At 37.0% G+C, this 21,095-nt stretch overlaps 1 protein-coding gene across 3 annotated transcripts; it reads right to left on the bottom strand.

Moving 5' to 3' along the window:
- Positions 1–227: 227 nt before the first annotated feature.
- Positions 228–21,029, bottom strand: LOC129738825 (cilia- and flagella-associated protein 43). 3 transcript variants are annotated; one of them, XM_055730124.1, is made up of 15 exons: positions 20,403–20,647; positions 9,224–9,429; positions 8,893–9,161; positions 8,461–8,834; positions 7,193–8,385; positions 6,683–7,055; positions 4,392–4,516; positions 3,974–4,319; positions 3,461–3,895; positions 2,886–3,388; positions 2,788–2,827; positions 1,362–1,565; positions 1,176–1,304; positions 705–1,120; positions 228–640 (listed from the first exon to the last, which is right to left on the bottom strand). In XM_055730124.1, the coding sequence occupies exons 2-15, from the start codon at positions 9,256–9,258 to the stop codon at positions 310–312; spliced, it is 4,773 nt and encodes a 1,590-aa protein (XP_055586099.1). In that variant the 5' UTR covers positions 9,259–9,429; positions 20,403–20,647; the 3' UTR covers positions 228–309. The 3 variants fall into 3 exon arrangements, with proteins under 3 accessions (XP_055586099.1, XP_055586102.1, XP_055586101.1); XM_055730127.1 differs by lacking the exons at positions 9,224–9,429; positions 20,403–20,647 and adding an exon at positions 20,760–21,029; XM_055730126.1 differs by lacking the exon at positions 9,224–9,429 and having other exon boundaries at positions 20,403–20,644.
- Positions 21,030–21,095: the final 66 nt, after the last annotated feature.

Here is a 21,095-nt window from a genome sequence, read left to right as displayed (position 1 = left end):
CAGTAAAAGGAGTTTCCAAGCTTTTGTTTCATACATTCATGAGATAGTATGGATAAAAAAGACAAAAGTAGCAAAACAGTCAGCCAATGAAGTGTTGTCTGACGTAGATTGTGAACGAAATGAAATGTTATAGAATATAGATACTGTCGAAATGACACCCGTTTGCATAAACCAGACCAGTCAAGACTCAATAGATTCATTTTGTCACTTGTAATAGAAAACATGAGTTAATGTTGAATAGTATTTACAATATTTTATTACATTTTGACAGTGGAATTATTTTTAAATAAGTTGAAGTTGGAGTTATTTTCAAACCTTAACGATTTTTGTGCTACTGTCGGCTGCCGCTGTAGGTGCGGTTAGAGTAGGATAAGTTTTCAATCTTTGCAGCTCCAGCATTGTACCTAGTTCTAATATTTGAGCATGTTGGGCCTGCACCAATCGCACCAAACGAGCACGCTCAATAATTGCCAGCATCCGAGTCTGCGATGCTTTTTCCACGGCCTCTTCAAGCTCAGTATTTTTCCGCAAGTGCTGCTCGGTCACATCTACATTCAAATCTTGTGTTTGCTTGTCAAGTAACTTGTTCTCCTTCCTCTTTGCGATGATTCTATCCTCTATTTCTTGTAATGATTTTTTCCTGAAATTGGTTGAAGAAATTTTAGGTATTTTCCAACAAGTTTTTGTAAATTGAAAAATCTTACACTTCGGCCAACATTTTCTCCTGCATAAAAATGGTATTTTCAATTTCTCGCTCCAATGCTAGCTGACCTAAGTCTTCGACCTTTCCGGCTTCTTTACGCTTCAACCAATCCTGGACTTCCTTGGTAATCTTGCATTTTTCCACCATTTTAATTTGGTCATTCATGTCTCTTATTTTAAGTCTCATGGCTTGATGGTCCCATTCTTTCGCTATAATTTTCCTGCGGAACAAAGCAGCGTTTACCATTGCTTTTAGCTTTTTTGCTCCAGCGCGTTTAATGATGACATTGATATCATCAACATCACTGCGGTGAATTAAAATGCAGTTGTCGAAATCTAGTGTTTCGCCTGACATCGGAACCTCAATCAATCCTCGTTTCAACACAATCTGAACGGTACGGTTAGTAGAATCCTCAAACTATAAATAAACATACTATTTATTAGTAACTTAGCTTAAAACTTATCTTGAATACCTTATTCTTCTGCAATTCAGCTTGTTTAACTTCTTGCAGAGATAGGAAATTTTTCTTTATCACAATTTCTCTTTGAAACGCATTCAATCCAGCTTCTGAATCCGCTAGCTGAATTTCACAACTTTTCATCTACAAATTCATGAAGTGATAACTGAATAAGCTAAACTATGAACGATGAGTATTTACCCTGAACTCGCTTTCCAACTTTATTCGTCGCATTCGACAAAGTGTCTGCCAAAGATTGGCGTCCATTCCCGCAGGACAGTTGGATTGTTGATCGAGGACATCACATGCGGTCAAATATTCAACACACTCTTGCGGAAGCAACACATCAGTATGATGAGACCCTTTTTTCGAAGTGATTCGTTTGGCTAAATCTTGAAATATGGATGTAGTAACTTTTCATTTAATATTAAATTTTGTTTCTCTCTGAAAGGACGCTCGACGTTCCTTCCCAAAATTCGTTAACTGAATGACGCATTAAAATGAATGCAACACGCCAGAAGATTAAACACATGCTTTTTCATTTATACCTTCTCATTCACCGCCAGCGAACACGATGCCAACAACAGTCGTCTCGCTCCTACCTCATATTTCTATTGATAAGTTCACGCACAAATTTCGCAAGAGAGTCAGACTTTCAACGTTCCATATTATCTCTCGGAGCGACCACTCGGCTCTCAACTTTCTGTTCCTTTTTTCCGGTTACACACTAATACTGTTCTGGTCATTTATTAAAATATACAGAACTCATTTTATGATTCATTCAGCTACTGTATACTACATTCGCTCCTATCTCTACTCTAACGAAAAGGGTGAAATTTAAAAGGTATCAAATTCTTCAGGAATTTCGTTAATCCATGAATGATACAAATACGTTAAAACGAATAAATTATGAAAAAAATCCTGATTGAGACCTTGGACAGAGCTTAGCTGTTCTATTCAGATTTTGGGAACTTATGTTATTTTTTTTTCAAATTTTATGATATTAACTAATCTAATTCTAAACTAATTGAGAGTTAATCGAAGTATCTCTAACTGTTTCCACTCTGCTCTTTTAGAAAAATTAACAAATTAACTCCTGGATTGTCCTCGAAAACTAACGTTAAAATAAAGGTTAGATTTTACGTAACTCTTGCAGCCGCAATAATTTGTTTTCCGATTCTGGACCTGTCACAGAAGACTTTTGTCTTTCTCTCATTAAAATGTATTTGTAGTAACTTTTCATTTAATATTAAATTTTGTTTCTCTCTGAAAGGACGCTCGACGTTCCTTCCCAAAATTCGTTAACTGAATGACGCATTAAAATGAATGCAACACGCCAGAAGATTAAACACATGCTTTTTCATTTATACCTTCTCATTCACCGCCAGCGAACACGATGCCAACAACAGTCGTCTCGCTCCTACCTCATATTTCTATTGATAAGTTCACGCACAAATTTCGCAAGAGAGTCAGACTTTCAACGTTCCATATTATCTCTCGGAGCGACCACTCGGCTCTCAACTTTCTGTTCCTTTTTTCCGGTTACACACTAATACTGTTCTGGTCATTTATTAAAATATACAGAACTCATTTTATGATTCATTCAGCTACTGTATACTACAATGGACACGGTAACAACTGCACGTAATTGTGCTTTTGGACGTTTCCTGAAAGTATTCGATAGTGGAAACCGGTGCATTGCAATATGGTTCAAGAAATATTTACTTGAAAATTTTGTACGCTTGATCAATGATTGCCGACTGAGCAGTATCTGAGAAGTTAACTTTAAATTGCTTATCGAGCATTTTATCTTTGGTGCATAAGTTTTCGTATGTGTTCTTGCAATCTATTACTTTTTCTTGAAGTTCGTTCATGGTTTCAGTCGACTCTTCAATATGCTTATGATAAACGTCTATTTCGCTCCTTAGTCTACGAATGTTACGTTCGTACATCAAACGTTTATGGTTATAAAAAGCATTTCTTAAAATTCTCATTTCCTCCTCTCTAATGGCTGATTCAATACGTATTTTCTCCAGCAACCCCTCCCCAACCTTAGTATTAAACCTTTGGATTTGATTTTCAAGAGCATCCAAAATATCTGCTTTCTCTTCCATTAAAAGTTGCCTGTAGCGCATTCTTTCGTTATGTAAGAACTCAATTTGATCTTCGTATTCCTGCACTTCACGAAGATCAGTTTCATTATAATGAGTAGGATCTTTACCAGTTTCCTGCGTAACATAAGTTTGAATTTCAAAACTCTGGAATGACACGATTGAAAGTTATAAAAAAATAATAATTACCAAACAAGCTGGAACTGGGGGTGTTTTTTTGATCTCGTCTTCCCAGCGATGTTCCAGCACTCCATCCATCATGACAATCAAAGCTCGATCCTTGAAATCATCTGCCATCAATTCGCGTTGTCTCCGTTCTCGTTCTGCTTTCTCTAAAGCTTTCAAATTTTCCATGCTGGGTGTTAGATATGGAGGAACAGAAATTTCTTGATCATCTGTTTTTACAATAGTTTCTGGAATTTCATCCGGGTTGTATCTAGGATCCGTCACATGATCTGGTTCATATTCATCCAACTCCAGTAACTTGCAGATTGTGGCCAGCTCTTGATGAATGACCCGAAGTCGTTGGTTGCGTTTGATAACCGTATCCATTTCATTATCTTTCAATTGTTTTAGATTGTCAAATTTCTTATTAAAATAGTCTCTCAGTTTAATCATTTCAGTCTAAAATGGAATTGCATGCTTAAAAACGAAATTAAGAATAAAAATATTGTTAAGGCGATCGTTAAAATGTTCACCCACATTTCCATGTATTTTTTCAAAGTAAAGCTGCTCAAAGGTAACAACTTCTAGCTGCTCAAGTCGCAGAGCCGTTGGTTCAACAAATAAATGAGAGGTTGTTCCGGTGAGCGAGTAGTATTTTTTCTCTGCTGCACGAGAAAGTACATCGATAACATTTCCGTAGTCTGGATCACGGTTCAAGATCGATTCCAACTGATAAGTAGGGGTTGGTTTCCAGGGAAGCAGCGCATCATGACTGGCCATTAGTTCAGTTTGACGGTAGATATTAATTTTCTGCAAGAAATCTTCGTCTATTTCTCTCGGTAAACAGGGATAGTTTTCCAAGGCCAATTTGGTAAATATAGATCTGCAATATTATTATTTCTTTTGAAAGGAGTTGGAATGCAAAACAACCAGTGTGTGGTGAAATTCTACTTACCTTACTTTAATTGGTTTACGTTCCATAATTTCCCAACATTTTTGAACTATTTTTCCATTAACCTCATTTTGATGAATTATATAGTTGAGAAGTTTTTGATATTCCACTTCGCAATCCTCTTTAGCCTAGAAATACATTAAAAAAGTAGGATTCATAATCTTTCGTAAAGTTTTAAAAACAGTGACACCTGAAGATTAGGGTGTCCCAAAATTGCATAACTTCTGGGAATCTGGGGGCTCACCCTCCAAATGGTGGATTAGGATATGCAGAACAAACTTTTGTATGGGGCCGACTAAAAAAAATCATGTTTAGAGGTTCCGCAAGCGCGATCTTTGAAAAAAGTCCACTTTCAAAAGATTTGATTTTAAATAAATTCTGGGTCCAAAAATTTTTATAAAATTTATATATTTTATATTTTTTTAATTTTGTTTGAGTTTAATACTACCCGTAAAAAATAAAAAATGAACCAAATTTGTATCAAAATGTAAAACAAGCAGGCTATTTCAAAGAAAAAAAATTTTTTTGGTCCAAAAATTTTGGATTCAACTGAGCAAAATGTGTACCAAACGTAAAATATTTTTGATACCAATGCCATCAAAAGATGTGGATTTTGTGCACTTAAACTTTGCTGAACAAAATATGTTGTTTGTATCATTGTGTGAAGAGCTATTCATGGTGTAACCCTTAACAAAAATCACAATTTAGGGTATTTTTTATTCAATTTATCAAATTTGTCTTAATAAATACCTACTATAAAATCAAAATACTTGCAAAAAAAGACTTGGGTGGTTTAAGGGAGTCATCAGAAGGCCATATGCCAAATTTGAGCGGAATCGAACAACAGGAAGGGGTTGCACTGAATCTCAGGTGTGAAAGGGATTCTGAGACATAGTGTTCTAAAGAAGCATAAAAAACTGGTTTTTCATCATACATTTTTTTCTTTAACGATCGATTGCTTAATTATGAAGATTTTATTAAAATTTCAATTAAGACTAACATTTCACCTGAAGACTGCAACTCAATTGGACTTTAAGCAAAAAAGTTATGGCTGTTCAAAGATTGTATTTTTGTGGCAAATTGTCGTTTAACACACAATGAGTAAAATGTACTCATTGCGTTTTACAGGGCAATTTGCCACAAAAATACAATCTTTGAACAGCCATAACTTTTTTGTTTTAAGTTCAATCGTGTTGCAGTCTTCAGGTGAAATGTTAGTCTTAATGGAAATTTTTATAAAATATACATAATTAAGCAATCGAATTGTTAAAGAAAAAAATGTATGACGAAAAACCAGTTTTTTATGCTTCTTTAGAACACTATGTCTCAGAATCCCTTTCACACTTGAGATTCAGTGCAACCCCTTCCTGTTGTTCGATTCCGCTCAAATTTGGCATATGGCCTTCTGATGACTCCCTTAAACCATCCAAGTCTTTTTTTGCAAGTATTTTGATTTTAAAGTAGGTATTTATTAAGACAAATTTGATAAATTGAATAAAAAATACCCTAAATTGTGATTTTTGTTAAGGGTTACACCATGAATAGCTCTTCACACAATGATACAAACAACATATTTTGTTCAGCAAAGTTTAAGTGCACAAAATCCACATCTTTTGATGGCATTGGTATCAAAAATATTTCACGTTTGGTACACATTTTGCTCAGTTGAATCCAAAATTTTTGGACCAAAAAAATTTTTTTTCTTGGAAATAGCCTGCTTGTTTTACATTTTGATACAAATTTGGTTAATTTTTCATTTTTTATGGGTAGTATTGAACTCAAACAAAATTTAAAAAATATAAAATATATAAATTTTATAAAAATTTTTGGACCCAGAATTTATTTAAAATCAAATCTTTTGAAAGCGGACTTTTTTCAAAGATCGCGCTTGCGGAACCTCTAAACATGATTTTTTTTAGTCGGCCCCATACAAAAGTTTGTTCTGCACATCCTACTCTACCATTTGGAGGGTGAGCCCCCAGATTCCCAGAAGTTATACAATTTTGGGACACCCTACTGAAGATACTTCGACATCTACAATTACCAATTGTTTCAATTTGCCATTCAATTTGATTTTTTTTTTCTAAATTTAGAGCGATATTTAAAAAAACAAGCAATAAAAGCTTATTTTCAGTAAATTAATCCCATGTGTGAAATTTAAGAAGAAAAAAATTAATTCGATAGTTTGAGAATAATTGTTGGCTTTACTACTCCTGAATTAAAATTTATTTTAAGCTCCATCTATTGCGGTTTTTATCTCCCAAATTTGAACATCGAACTTTTTGTGTACTCACCTTATTTTTTAATTGCTCCATCATAATCGCATTCAGATTAAAAGCTTGTATGGGTAGTTGTTCTTCTTCCTGTGTCTCTTCGTTGGCATCGAGTAGAAAGCGTAGTTCTAATTTAACAGATTTAAATTCCTCCAAAAGCTCTAGTTTTCTGGGTTCGTATCCAAGTTTTTCGTTTTCCAAACAAAGGATTTTCTCCAAATCCACCCAGCGTGAGCTTGGTGATCCAATATCATCGAGACGTTTGCAAAACATGGCGGCAACATCATCCGTTTCCAGATCGAGTCTCATTTCATGCAGGTAGGCTAGGTTCTTGGTGCTGCGGTGCATTTTTGAGCAGACCAATATTCCAGCATAACCAAGTGATATAACGTATCTGTTGGATAGAATAATTGAACTGATCGTGAGACTACAGTTTGACTTTTGATTTCACTCTCTGGAGCCACGTATTAAACATTGGACAGACTTTTATTTGGGTTATTATGATTATGTATTTTCATCATTAATACTTACTGATGCAATGGATCGGTTCGTACCGCTTGAATGCCATTTTGGGCTCGATCGTGACTGATAAAATAGGCCAGTAGTTTATCAGTTTTGGCATCGTAAAGTGATGCCAAACCGTCGACACTCCAACTTATCATATGAAACTGGTCACTTAAGCCAATTTGAAAATATGGGATCTGATGCTTCACCTTGAATGTGGAAAATATTTTGATTGTAATTTCTTCTTCGTTTTCACCGAAATTCAGGTCTAGTATATCAATATCGTTAGACAAACTGACAATGGCGTAGAATCTGTTGATATGATTCCACTTCCTTTCGATTTGACAGTACTTTTTAGGTAACGAAACAACTCCAGTTTGGAAATTTTTACTAATGGGATTGATAGTCACTGCCTGTAGTGTATCACACATTTGAAGGTCGTTTTCCTCCACTAATCCCAATATTTGAAAAATACCATCATTAGCATAGAAAAGAGGTTGTTGTAAGACTTCTGACATCTCTAAGTGAAAGACTACTTCTATGTTGCTTCCTGGCAGACCTTTCAAAATAAACATATTTCTGCTATCATCACATACTGCCATATTAGCAGCATCTTCTGAGAATTCTACATTAACTATGGAGTTATTGCTGAGATGAAAATCAGCAAGGATTTTGTGCTCACGGGCATTATAAACGGAAACCAGTGTAACTGTACCACTAAGCGTTCCAACAGCAATAAATGGATACAATGGATTCGCCCGAATGCAGCTCATTGCTTCGATAGTGAAACTGTTTAATTTGCTGCCCGATTCCACTTCAAACACGACAATTTCCTTCGATATCGATGTAGCGAGCACTATTTCTCCCAATGGATTTAAAAGTACAAATTCAGTAAAACCACAGTTAAAGTGCTTAACAGTTGAAAAAATTACATTTCGCGGTTCATTTTCGACGGTCATTCGAATAATGCTACCCGTCACCGTCGTTGCATAGAGACCATCATTTGAAGAGTAGTTTATCAAATTTAAAAACGGTTCAGGAGGGGAAACATCCCATAGTTGATTCCAGCTTCCTTTCTGACGTTTAAAGTAGCTTAAAATTCCTGTGGGTTCATTCAGCAATAATCCTCCTTTGCAGTAGAATAGACAAGTCTGAATTTCAGTTGGATGCTTAACTGATGGTTTGATAATCTGGATTAGCTGTCCAGTTGAGCTGTTGTACTGTAATATGAATACAAGAAAAAAAAACTGTTGGTTTTCTGGAGCAGACATAGTTAGGCAGAGATATTTACTTACACAATATACGGCTCCGTGACTGTTGGCAATCATAAGTGTTCCATCGATGGCAAAGCAACAATCCAAAGGGGCATATTCTTTTGCAAACGGAAGTCGTATATTTCGTTCGATCAATCTACAAAATCTTACGTTGCCGTGAATCTCCCAAAGTTTTATGATAGACTTGGTGTAAGCTAGCTGACAAACGGTCAACGTTGCTGCTGGGCTAAATAAAACACGTTGTAAATTGGTCAAAACTCCGGTTGGACGTTTGATTAGAATTTCTTTGCTCCTCCAAACGTACACTTCAAGGCTATAGTCCGGTTCTCCGGTCAGTACAACCAAATATTCCGATTCCGAAAAACACAACGAAACATAACTAGCCGATTTTCCATCTATTTGAAAAAGAACTTATATGAAAGGTTCTGTAATAAAAAATAATGTAAAATCAACCTCCTTCTAAATTGAACAGCACCGAATTGGCCGGATATGCAACCACGAAAATCTTTGGCAGGGTACAACTTTCAGCAAAAGCGTAAATGCTGAAGTTGCGGTGGCCAGTTAGGCAGGAAACACCCCTTCCACTTGATTCATCCGTTGCTCGGTAGAAACTTTCTGCACTGGATCCGATATTATAAAGAAGGATATGGCAATCCATCCCAATGGCAATCGCCTCTCGGCCGACAAAACATGCTGAACGAACATCACGTGGTTTAACCCAACTGAAAAAATGAGATTCTGGATAGTGCTTTTCTCATAAACTGTATAAAGATCAAATACTAACTGGGTTTTCACACTGGCCATATATTGCAGCGCCATTTCGAGCAAGATAGAAATCTTTTTTTATAGAACTCACTAAATCAAATCGTTGTTTATCATCGTTGCTAAGGTGCTTGTTGATATGCAACAAGTGTCGAAATTACGGGGCGTTCATAATCAAGTTGCCTTTTTTTTATCCAGCATTGGGCTGCTTGTTAATCCAGTTAAAAGCTAAATCAGAAAAGTTGTCACAAAACATGCAATAGGGCATTTGCTACACACACAAACAAGAGGTCTGTTGGGCACATATCAGAGATTTTTGTATGCGAAAAGAGCAAAATTCAACTTAAATGAGGGTTTTTACCTTAAATGAAGGTTCAATTTCTCTCAAAACATTCATAAAGTATACTTCGATTCATCTGCTAGCAAGTGGAAACAATTTTGTGAATATCAGTTCGGAACCAAATAAAATAAAAAAATCAAGCCAGCCATCATTGTAAAGCACATTACACGGTTCCCCCAGATCTTTTGATCACGTATTCGGGTCTATATTATAACATTTTGAACCAGAATGATCAAGTTAAGAGTTTTCGTCATGAAATTGATTAAGAAACTTCAGCAATATTTTTCCTACTTCCACTAGAAACGCTCGTACCCTGTCCAAAATCTTAATTTTTTTCAAAGAACCTCTCTCGAAATCGGAAAAAAATCACAAACAAATAAAAACAATGTTCTAGCTTTTGAAAAATGTGTCGTACACAAGAAACTTTTAAATACAAAAAAAAGTTTCGCTGACTGAATGTTTGAGTCAAGACCCATCTCTGGATCGCAGTTTAAAAATGAATAAGGCGGTGCCAAACACCGAAATTTACTGGATATCCAAATACGGCAAACGCATCATTTCTCATCATAACTGACAACCCGTGCAGGATATGAGAAGGCAATGCAAATCTTGCCGTGCTTAAAAATGTCCAAACTTGATTCCAACTACCGTAAGATGAAATGATGGGAATAGAAATAGACCAAGAAAAATTATTATGATCACATGGGAGAACTATTCCATTCATTCCGATAGACATCGACACTCAACCAGTATAATATTCATATGCCAGGTTGGTCTCCTGTAGTAGAATGTTAATACATGGGCCCCGGAGAGGCTTCTGGCGAAAACTGTTAAGCTCATTACCACCAAAACTTTGTGTCCCGATCTGACAATAATACTAAATACAACACAAGTATATCTACTCAGGCGCGGATCTAGAGATTGCTCTTAGGGGGGGGGGGTGATTTAGTAAATTTTCAAAAAATATGGACAAATTTTTTTTAGTGATTGGGATAAATAAAACCCGATTTAATACACTTAACAGTGGATTGGAGCCTTTCTAACAGAGTTTAAATTATATTTGGAAATATATAAAATAATATAGAATATACATGATAGATTCCTTCCCTCTGAATCATATAAGTATGATTTCAGATATTCAAACACGAAAAATTCCAATCTCAATATAAAAAAATGATGCCTGATACGTTTTTTTTGGGGAAAAGCGAACTGGTATGTAAGGAGCTCATTTTATGTATGGAAAGAATGGTATTTAAACAGTAGAATTTCCAAGATTTATAACACGCTGAAATGGTGCCGTGGTAGCAACCAGAACTTTCACGTTGCTGGTCACGGTTCGAATCTTACTGTTTTTTTATGCTTTTTTTTTACTGAATAAGTAAAACCAACTACAATATTGATGGATAGCCGTGACGCGTGCCCTAGCATGATACCTTTTTTAGAGCTCAACCATGCATAGAGGAAAAATTCCCACAAAAGGAGGGGAAAGTAATATGACTATTAAATGATTAATCTCATTCTGTAAACTAAATCTGAAATCTTATTCTGATTCTAAAGTTTGAATTTTGAGTTACAACACTTAGTCTAATATTTGAATATAAGTTCCAATTTCAAATTCCAGGTTGATCTTTAATCCAAATTCTTAATCAGAATTCTAAATCTGAATTCTCAATCTGAATTCTGAATCTGAACTCTGAATTTGAATTCTAAATCTGTATTCTGAATCTGAATTCTGAATCTGAATTCTGAATCTGAATTCTGAATCTGAATTCTGAATCTGAATTCTGAATCTGAGTTCTGAATCTGAATTCTGAATCTGAATTCTGAATCTGAATTCTGAATTCTGAATCTGAATTCTGAATCTTAATTCTGAATCTGAATTCTGAATCTGAATTCTGAATCTGAATTCTGAATCTGAATTCTGAATCTGAATTCTGAATCTGAATTCTGAATCTAAATTCTGAATCTGAATTCTGAATCTGAATTCTGAATCTGAATTCTGAATCTGAATTCTGAATCTGAATTCTGAATCTGAATTCTGAATCTGAATTCTGAATCTGAATTCTGAATCTGAATTCTGAATCTGAATTCTGAATCGGAATTCTGAATCTGAATTCTGAATCTGAATTCTGAATATGAATTCTGAATCTGAATTCTGGATCTGAATTCTGAATCTGAATTCTGAATCTGAATTCTGAATCTGAATTCTGAATCTGAATTCTGAATCTGAATTCTGAATCTGAATTCTGAATCTGAATTCTGAATCTGAATTCTGAATCTGAATTCTGAATCTGAATTCTGAATCTGAATTCTGAATCTGAATTCTGAATCTGAATTCTGAATCTGAATTCTGAATCTGAATTCTGAATCTGAATTCTGAATCTGAATTCTGAATCTGAATTCTGAATCTGAATTCTGAATCTGAATTCTTAATCTTGTAAATCTCATTTTGATTGTTTTGCATCACACGGTTTTCAACATTGAAATTTCTTTCATCCAAATTTTTTTTTATGATTTCGGATTTTACAACTTTTAATAGTATGGTTTTACCCCTAAAAGTATGCAGCAAACTTAATTTCAGAAAAATTGTGAAAAAAAGTTTTCACAAAACAAAATCGTGTTTTCATGCGTAATGATCTTTAAGTCATCGCAAATTTATCAAAAACTGTGCAAATTGGTATTCTTGGAGAAACAATTCCAGAATTGAAAATTGATAAAGTGAGGAGAAATTTTACGGATGATGAAAAGAGCGAAAGAACATTTTTGCAAGGAAAATTTATTAACGTACACCATACTTTACCTCGCAACATCCAGCTTCATCAATTTTTAATTCTGATATTCTTTCTCCATGAATCTAAATTTTTCACCGATATGCCGAAAATAAATTTACAAAAATTCTGAATCTGAATTCTGAATCTGAATTCTGATTCTGAATTCTGAATCTGAATTCTGAATCTGAATTCTGAATCTGAATTCTGATTCTGAATTCTGAATCTGAATTCTGAATCTGAATTCTGAATCTGAATTCTGAATCTGAATTCTGAATCTGAATTCTGAATCTGAATTCTGAATCTGAATTCTGAATCTGAATTCTGAATCTGAATTCTGAATCTGAATTCTGAATCTGAATCTGAATTCTGAATCTGAATTCTGAATCTGAATTCTGAATCTGAATTCTGAATCTGAATTCTGAATCTGAATTCTGAATCTGAATTCTGAATCTGAATTCTGAATCTGAATTCTGAATCTGAATTCTGAATCTGAATTCTGAATCTGAATTCTGAATCTGAATTCTGAATCTGAATTCTGAATCTGAATTCTGAATCTGAATTCTGAATCTGAATTCTGAATCTGAATTCTGAATCTGAATTCTGAATCTGAATTCTGAATCTGAATTCTGAATCTGAATTCTGAATCTGAATTCTGAATCTGAATTCTGAATCTGAATTCTGAATCTGAATTCTGAATCTGAATTCTGAATCTGAATTCTGAATCTGAATTCTGAATCTGAATTCTGAATCTGAATTCTGAATCTGAATTCTGAATCTGAATTCTTAATCTGAATTCTGAATCTGAATTCTGAATCTAAATTCTGAATCTGAATATGAGTTCTGAATCTGAATTTTGAATTCTGAATTTTGAATCCTGAATTCTGATTCCTAAACCTGTATCCTGAATTTGAAAACTGAATCTGAATTCTGCATCTGAAATTGAATCTAAATTATGTATGAGTATGTAGAAATGAAAAAAAAAACATAAATTCATTCTTCAACACGAGTAAAAAAAACGAGGGTCATAAGATCTTCATATAAATTCCCCCCCAACGCAGTTTCCTGTACGGCTCTGCATTTTGTTGACACCCGGCATGGCTTTAGACACTATAATTTCATAAATGAAATTATAATGTCTATAGGCATGGCGGACTCTGAAGGAAACGCCCATCCGCCATTTGCTGCATTGAAAAGCAAGAAGTGTAAGATATAAACACTGTTGCCGTATTTGCCCCAGCAGACTGAGAAACTGCCCAGACCACGGTGCGTCTTAGTAATGCCTTTTACCTATTTGAGTTTGAGCCGCTTTCAATCAAGCGTGCCGATGGTTTATTGGATAGCGCTTGCAACTTGGGATCTGAAGGGTTTTGGTTCAATTCTCGAGTTAATAAAAATATTATTTTTTTATTTTGATTATCTTCAATTTATAAATGATTGCTGGTGCTGCTGCTTCGAGGCGCCACTAGCAACTTTTTTTTATGCCATAATAAGTATGATATGTATTTGGTAAAGAAAACGGTTTCAACTATTTTGTTTTTTTCCCGTTTTTGAAAGGGTTGTGTAGAAAAAAAAATGCATTCTTTTGAGACTAAAATCATTTTAATTGTGCAGCCCAGTTTCGCAAAAACGTTCTAGACATTTTTAAAATGGCACATACAAATCCACGGACATCAACAGAACTCGTCGAGCTGAGTCGATAGGTACCTATAAAGGTATGTCTAAGACCCATAATTAATGATCTCTCAAATCGACCGATAACCAAACCTTTCTGTTAGAAAGGCAAAAACTGTGACAGGAAAAGTGTTGATGATAAAGATGAAGAGAATTTAGCATTATGTAAATAAGGTTATACACAATTAAAAAAAAATGTTCAAAGAATTCTGTACATCTGTTTGTGGCTGGCTTAGTCTTAGGCAAAAAGCAGACAAATATTTTTTTCACTGGTATGAAGTTAAATTTACGTTTATTTATCAAGTTGGAGATATGGAATGACCATTTGTTTGTTTTTATCAGATTAGAAATCCATAAGCAATTTAATTTTGTAAATCGTACTTTATTTATTTTCAATCAAAAATAAATCTGTTGGTATGATTTCAACTTACTCAAATGAGCATCTCTGTCTCTGGTTTATGGTTAAAACTACGTCTTGTTAATTTTGACTATAGATAACAATATTCGGGTAAAAAAGCCATTTAAACAAGTTTCAATTATAATTAATCGAAAATTTTCCCTTCCAATTTTAAACCGAATGCTGCTTCATTACTTATCGAAACCCATCAATGTATTTATTCAATAATTTTACATATTTTACTCTTGAAGCTCAATTAACATATCAATTTGAAGACGTAAATCTAAAAACAATCTAAAACAAATAAAAATTTAAAACACAAATAAGCAAGTATCTAGACAAATAAAATATAGATTGCTAATCATTATATTTATTTTTTTTAAGAGATTTGCTGAACTAAAAGCTGTAAGTATCTTATCAAATACTTACAGCTTTTTTTCCAATGAGTTTTGAAAAACAAGTCAGTGGCTTAGTCACAAGATTTAACAATTGAACGTTTATTAACTACACCAGTGACTACAAAGAGCGGACAGACTTTACAAAAATAACCTTGTTCAGTTTTGGAAAAAAACTAGCCAATTTTTTAATGTTTCCAAATGCATTGCACTTGCGTATCGTTTTTCTTTTTCAGCACTTCGACTCTTGAAATTCTTGGAGTATGGAAACGAAAATTGTGGTGGAGGTACCCAGTGTCTAGTTAAAATTTTAAGCTTTGTGATACCATCAATAGTTGAGTAGCGTTTAGGATGAGGCTTTATAACAGCACCTATACCTATTTCACAGACTAATGGGTCTGCAGTATTTACGAACGTCTGATCATTCTGGAGGTCAGATTTGCTAGTAGAACTTGAAATATTTCGATGCTTTTATGGTTCCCCTTATAATCTTCGGTGGCATGCATGTTTCTGAAAGCAAAGACTAACGGTAGCAGATCCGAATGTCTGCAAAGTTTGATTGATCAGATTTTCGGTTTCTACATCTGGAAATAATATCAACTATTGAGTTTTATTGACAGTTCCTACACACACTGCCTCACGTATATGGATAAGAAAGGGAAAAATAACCGCCAAATTTTAGTTAACAAAACGTTGATTTCCGTTAAAGGACATGACCGCTTTTGAGGTTATTTTTCCACAGTTATAAAGTGTTACTGAAAAGGTCAGCCGAAAATAGAACAAATATAGTAAATTTTCATCTGTGGAACCAATAAAATTTTTTTTAAGAAAACCATCAAGTATGGTAAACATGCATTAATAAGAAATCACTTTATGATCAACTTGAAATTAAACTATGTCATAAACTACCGTCAGTTGTTAGAGAAAACTTTTCACTTTTGTTCAGTTACAAACCACACTTCGTAGAATAAAGACCCTTCTTCAAACCATCCTGAGCCCCTTATTATTCAAGAGGTCATGGGCTCCCCTGCTAATACTGTTTGCGGAATTCCGCAGTTCCAAGGTGAACCGGACTTTCAACACTAGAGCTTCCGGGTTAAAATATACCTGGATTCGGTCGGCGTCCTAGGAAACCTGACTGAGAATGAACCTGCTATAGCTATCAAGAGGACCAAGTTTGAAGAGGCGGACAAGAAGGCAAAGGCGTTAACTGTCGGTTTCCTGGCCAATGAATGCCTGGAAGTGATCCGGGAGAAATCTACGGCAAAGGAGATGTGGTCAGCACTGGAGGCAACGTTCGCGACAAAGTCTATCGGTACGCAGCATCTCATCCGGAAGCAATTGAACCGTTTAAAGCTGAAGAAGGGCGAGCCGTTAAAGCCGCATTTGCTAGTGTTTGATGACCTGGTTCGGCAAATGAAGACGGCCGGCGCAAGAGTCGATGAAGCTAAATAAGTCATTTTGTTTTTCCAAACGTTGCCAGATTCATTTAATCCTCTGGTAACGGCGCTGGAAAACATTCCGGAAAAAGATTTGACAATTGACGTTGTCAAACAACGCCTACTGGCCGAGAACATTAGGCGGATGGAACGTAGCGAAGGTCATGGAGAGCTGGAACTAGCTGCTTTTTTGGGTGAGAAGACCAGAAATCCTTTCAAGTTCCAGATCAAGTGCCACAAGTGCGGATAGCGCGGTCACCTCAAGAAGGATTGCCGTCAGAAGTTTGCATGTGAAGCTATTTCAGCCAGCCAGAAAAATACAGTGAGTTTTGTGGCCAATCGAGGAGGTTTCAAGCGAGAATGTGGCAGGTTGATCTTAAAGCTGTAGAAGAATGTTTTCTCGAAGATCCGAAACTTGATTCAACCAATCATCATCAACGTGGCGAAGGATGGATAATCGATTGTCGCTCGTGAGGCTGGTGAGATCAACGGCGAGAGCAACGAGCAGTTTCCCATTAATATGAAAGAGGTCCTCTACGTTCCAGAGCTACGCGACAACTCAATTTCGGTGAAGAGATTGACAGCGGCAGGCATTGGTGTCAATTTTTCCGGAAAGGTGGCGTATCTGAAGAAAGAGGGACATATCATCAGCACAGCTTATCTCAAAGGTGGTATATATGAATTAGAAATCAGAGTCGGAGTACCAACTGCGAATCTGTGCAAGCCTGAAGCCGATTTGTTGTGACATCAACGTTTCAGCCACTTGGGTCAACAAGAAATGCAGGCAATTGTGGGACCGGAGTTCAAGAGAAATCGTAATTGCTCATGACGTGAAATTCTACGAAAACAACTTTCTGCTCGAGAAGTCTCCCGAAGGTGAGAAAGTCAAGTCGCTGATGGCAGTATTCCCTCACGAGCAAGAGGGGGAAGTTGAAATCCAGGTTCCTGATGCGGATGAAGCCCTGGTTGCTGAAAACGATCACGTTGCAACTGGTGAAGAGGAAGAGTCAGATGAACTTGATTTCCTCGCGACTGATAAAGAGGAAGAGTCAGATGAACCTGATTTCCTCGAACTGACTGACGAAAATGGACTGCCCGACGAAACTGACGATACCGTAGCGCTCCCTTTGCAATTAGAACAGCTCGAGGCCGAACCTAGGATTGCTGTGGAATCCTTCAACAATGGAGCAACTGAACGACCTTGACCTGGTTGACGATATTGTTTTGCTCGCCCAAACACAACCGGATATGCAGAACAAACTCGACGACCTCACCGAAAGTTCCAAGACAGCATGTCTCAAAGTCAATGTCGGAAAGACCAAGTCGATGGAGATCCACACAGGAAATCCCTCCAGTTTCATGGTAGCTAGGCAACAAGTTGAGAAAGTGGAGTGCTTCCAGTATCTTGGTAGCCAGATAACGCCTGATGGTGGTACCAGGAAAGATATCGAAACCCTGATCAGAAAGGCCCGTTTTGCGTTTGCGAGTCTCCGAAACATCTGGCGGCTACACCAGATCTCTCTACGAACAAAAATCCGAATCTTCAACTCAAACGTCAAATCCGTATTGCTGTACGGGTGCGAAACTGGGTGCATATATGCGGTAACGATGCGAAAACTGCAAGTATTTGTAAACCGCTGCCTGCGGAATATCATCCGCGCTTGGTGGCCAGGCAACTGGATCTCGAATGAGGAACAACATCACAGGTGTCATCAAACGGCGCTAGAAATTGAGATTCGGGAATGTAAGTGGAGATGGATTGGGTACACGCTGCCAAAAGATGAAAATGAGATTTGCAGAGAGGCCTTAGATTGGAATGCAGAAGGTCATCGAAGAAGAGGCAGACCCAGGAACTCGTGGCGGCGAAGCCTAGCCGCTGAAATCCGAACTGTCGACGAGAATCTTGACTGGGACCAGGTGAAGACGCTGGCTCCGGATCGTCAACAGTGGAGGTCTTTTAGCACGGCCATATGCACCGGAGGATCAGCGCGGGATCATTTAGTAAGTAAGTAAGTAAGTAAGAGGCCGCAGGCCAAGCGTTGCTTAGGTACAGCGAACGGGGGCACAAGTTCCCCGGTAAGTTTTTCGACTTCTTTACTAGGTTTAGCGCAAAATCTGTCGGCTCGCACATTACAGACATTCCGGAAAACATCAAAGATGTCACGACCAAAGACGACCGTGAGAAAAAAAACTGCGTTCTGTGGAAGAAGAACTGAAATCCTTAGAAGCCAACCGTGTGTGGAGGATCGAAGTTTATCCACCGGATATAAAATCAATGAGGTCGAGGAAGTAACCCGTTTTCAAGAACTGGACTAACGGATTGTTAGTTGTTAGTGAAAACTTTTCACTTTTGTTCAGTTACAAACCACACTTCAAGACCCTTCTTCAAACCATCCTGAGTCCCTCATTGTTCAAGAATTTTACACTGATTTGACAGGTCGCACAAATGTACGAGTTCGCACAAATATCGCAGTCATGAGTGCGCAGTTCAATCTGGTGCGCTGAAATAGATAAAGCATGGATCACTACAAATCTGGACAAGTTAAAACGGGTCTATCTCGGAGCTATGAAAACGAAATAAAAATATTTTGTAATCAAAATGTAGGGTTTTTATTGCACTTTAAAGGAAAAATAAGAAAAAAAATATTTCGATGTTTTTTTTTTATAAAATTTCGAACTTTTCGTCTAGAACCACTCATCAAAGTTTGGACACCCTATTCACTGACCTCAGCGGCCATTTTGTTCCACAATCTCTTCATCTCTGTTGCTCCCCGAGTCGTCCTACCATTCTTCTCCATCTTCTGCTTGACAATTGCCAAAAATTTTTCAATAGGGCGGAATTGAGGGCAGTTGGGTGGGTTGATGTCCTTTTCGACAAAATCCACCCGTTGGCCCAATACCACTGTGGTACCTCCTAGCTGTAGTGGCAGCATGCCAAATCTGGCGAAAACTTTACTGGTCTTTTGTGAGATCTAATGTACGAAAAAAAAAACGTTTTTCAAGGCACTCCTCCTTGTACATTTTGGAGTCCATGGTCTTGTTTTTCACAAAAACCGGGGTTTTTCGTCCGCAGCTGCAAATACCTTGCCAGATCAAACACTTTCTTGTCAACTTATCGGCAAAAGCGAATTTGAACTTGGCGGGAACATCACCCTGACCAGTGCAGTGCACCACTGCAGTGACTTTATAAAATTTTTGGCCAGAAAGCTGCCCAAAATCCATCTTCACGTACGTTTCGTCATCCATTAAGATGCATCCGTCGTACTTCGTTGGAATCTTGGTGTATAACTTCCGGGCACGTCCTTTGGCTACTAAATTCTGCTTCAATGTCCGGTTTGGTTGCTTATTGGCCCGATAGCATCGTAATCCTTCGCGTAGACGAATCCTTCTGACGGTGCACCGGTCGGCGTTGAATTTCTTGGCGATGTCGTAGTCCGACTACCTTGTGTTTGCCTTAATCGTTCTCAACACCTTGAAATGCAGTTTCTGATTCTTAGGTCCACTATAACGCTTAGTATGAACATGCCGATCGATAGTATGCATCTCATGAAAACGTTTGAGAACGCTGCACACGGTTGATTTGAGCATTTTTATCGATTTCGCGATGTTTTTAACCCGACAATGTCGGTTTTTAACGTGTGTGTCCAAAATTAATTTTCGTCTCGCGGCTTCCATCACGTGTAACTTTTTTGGAACAAAACGAATCGTAATGAAATTTTCAGCACTGATATAGGAAACATTTCCGAACAAAGTACTGTCAAAACATTCAGATCCAACAACTAGGAGTGCAATGGTATAATAAACAGTGCGTCCAGATTCATGGTGATCCATGCTTTATGTAAGCAATTTTTTTTTAACTTTTTTAAGCTTGATAAATAAAAGAAACACACGATGCATATATAAATCAACAACATATAGAAAAATATGCTTACGCAAAGCGACGACGATGACAGTTGGATTGAGATTTTTATCTCAACACACATCTGAGATATTCAGAGTGGCCCACGTTTCCCCATGGCCCACGTTACTCCATTTCCCTCTAATATTTTCATATTAATAATTTCTATTCCTGTTGGGATCATTCGAAACTTTCGATGCATTAATGTTAATTAGATCATTCGTTCTTTTCACAAATCATGATAATTTTCTTCTTCTATCCGAACAGTAATCAAAGATTTAATGACTCACCTGTGCTGCGGCGACAGCCATGCGTGAAAATCTAACGGCGTGTTCGTAAATTGATTTTTTTATCACAGTGATTTTTTTTAGCGATGCTTTTCGTTCCTAAATTATAAACAAACGTATGCAAAAGCATTGGAAAGTGAATTGACATCTACCAAAACAATCGATCGACTGATGCGTCATCCGAAATATCAATTTACGAACACGCCGCAAGCAACACGTGGAAACTCGTAGAAATTTGCATATCTTTCGTGGTGTATGTGATCAACTTTAAAATAGTGGGCGCAACAGAATAACGACAGAGCCGACAGAACATCCGTATGCCAAGCTAACTCACGTCATATAGAAATAAAAAAACATTACCTATTCCATTGTTTACAATCTATCCAATTGCTATGGTGACCACGGAACCAGAACGTCACGGTTGGCTGCTGCCTACTACGATGGATATGAAGGTAGACACACTAGCCGGGCCCCTTCTTGCCACGCACAGTTCTGTTTGTCGGTCATGCAGGCCACGACAACGCCGTCGCTGCCATCGGCTTTTTGTTATTGATGATGGAGTTGGTGCATGCTGTTCTATTTTGGTTTCGTCGCTGCTAGACATAGGGGAGATGGGCACATTCTGACAGAGGTCGCGACAAGTGGCGTTCTTCACCGTGATACAATATCGGCTTATTCCGCGCAATGACGTAGGAA

Source organism: Uranotaenia lowii, chromosome 1 (assembly GCF_029784155.1).
Source record: "Uranotaenia lowii strain MFRU-FL chromosome 1, ASM2978415v1, whole genome shotgun sequence".
Classification (NCBI taxonomy): domain Eukaryota; kingdom Metazoa; phylum Arthropoda; class Insecta; order Diptera; family Culicidae; genus Uranotaenia; species Uranotaenia lowii.
Note: the sequence above shows the minus strand (reverse complement) of the source record. Positions and strands in the feature narration are given on the sequence as shown.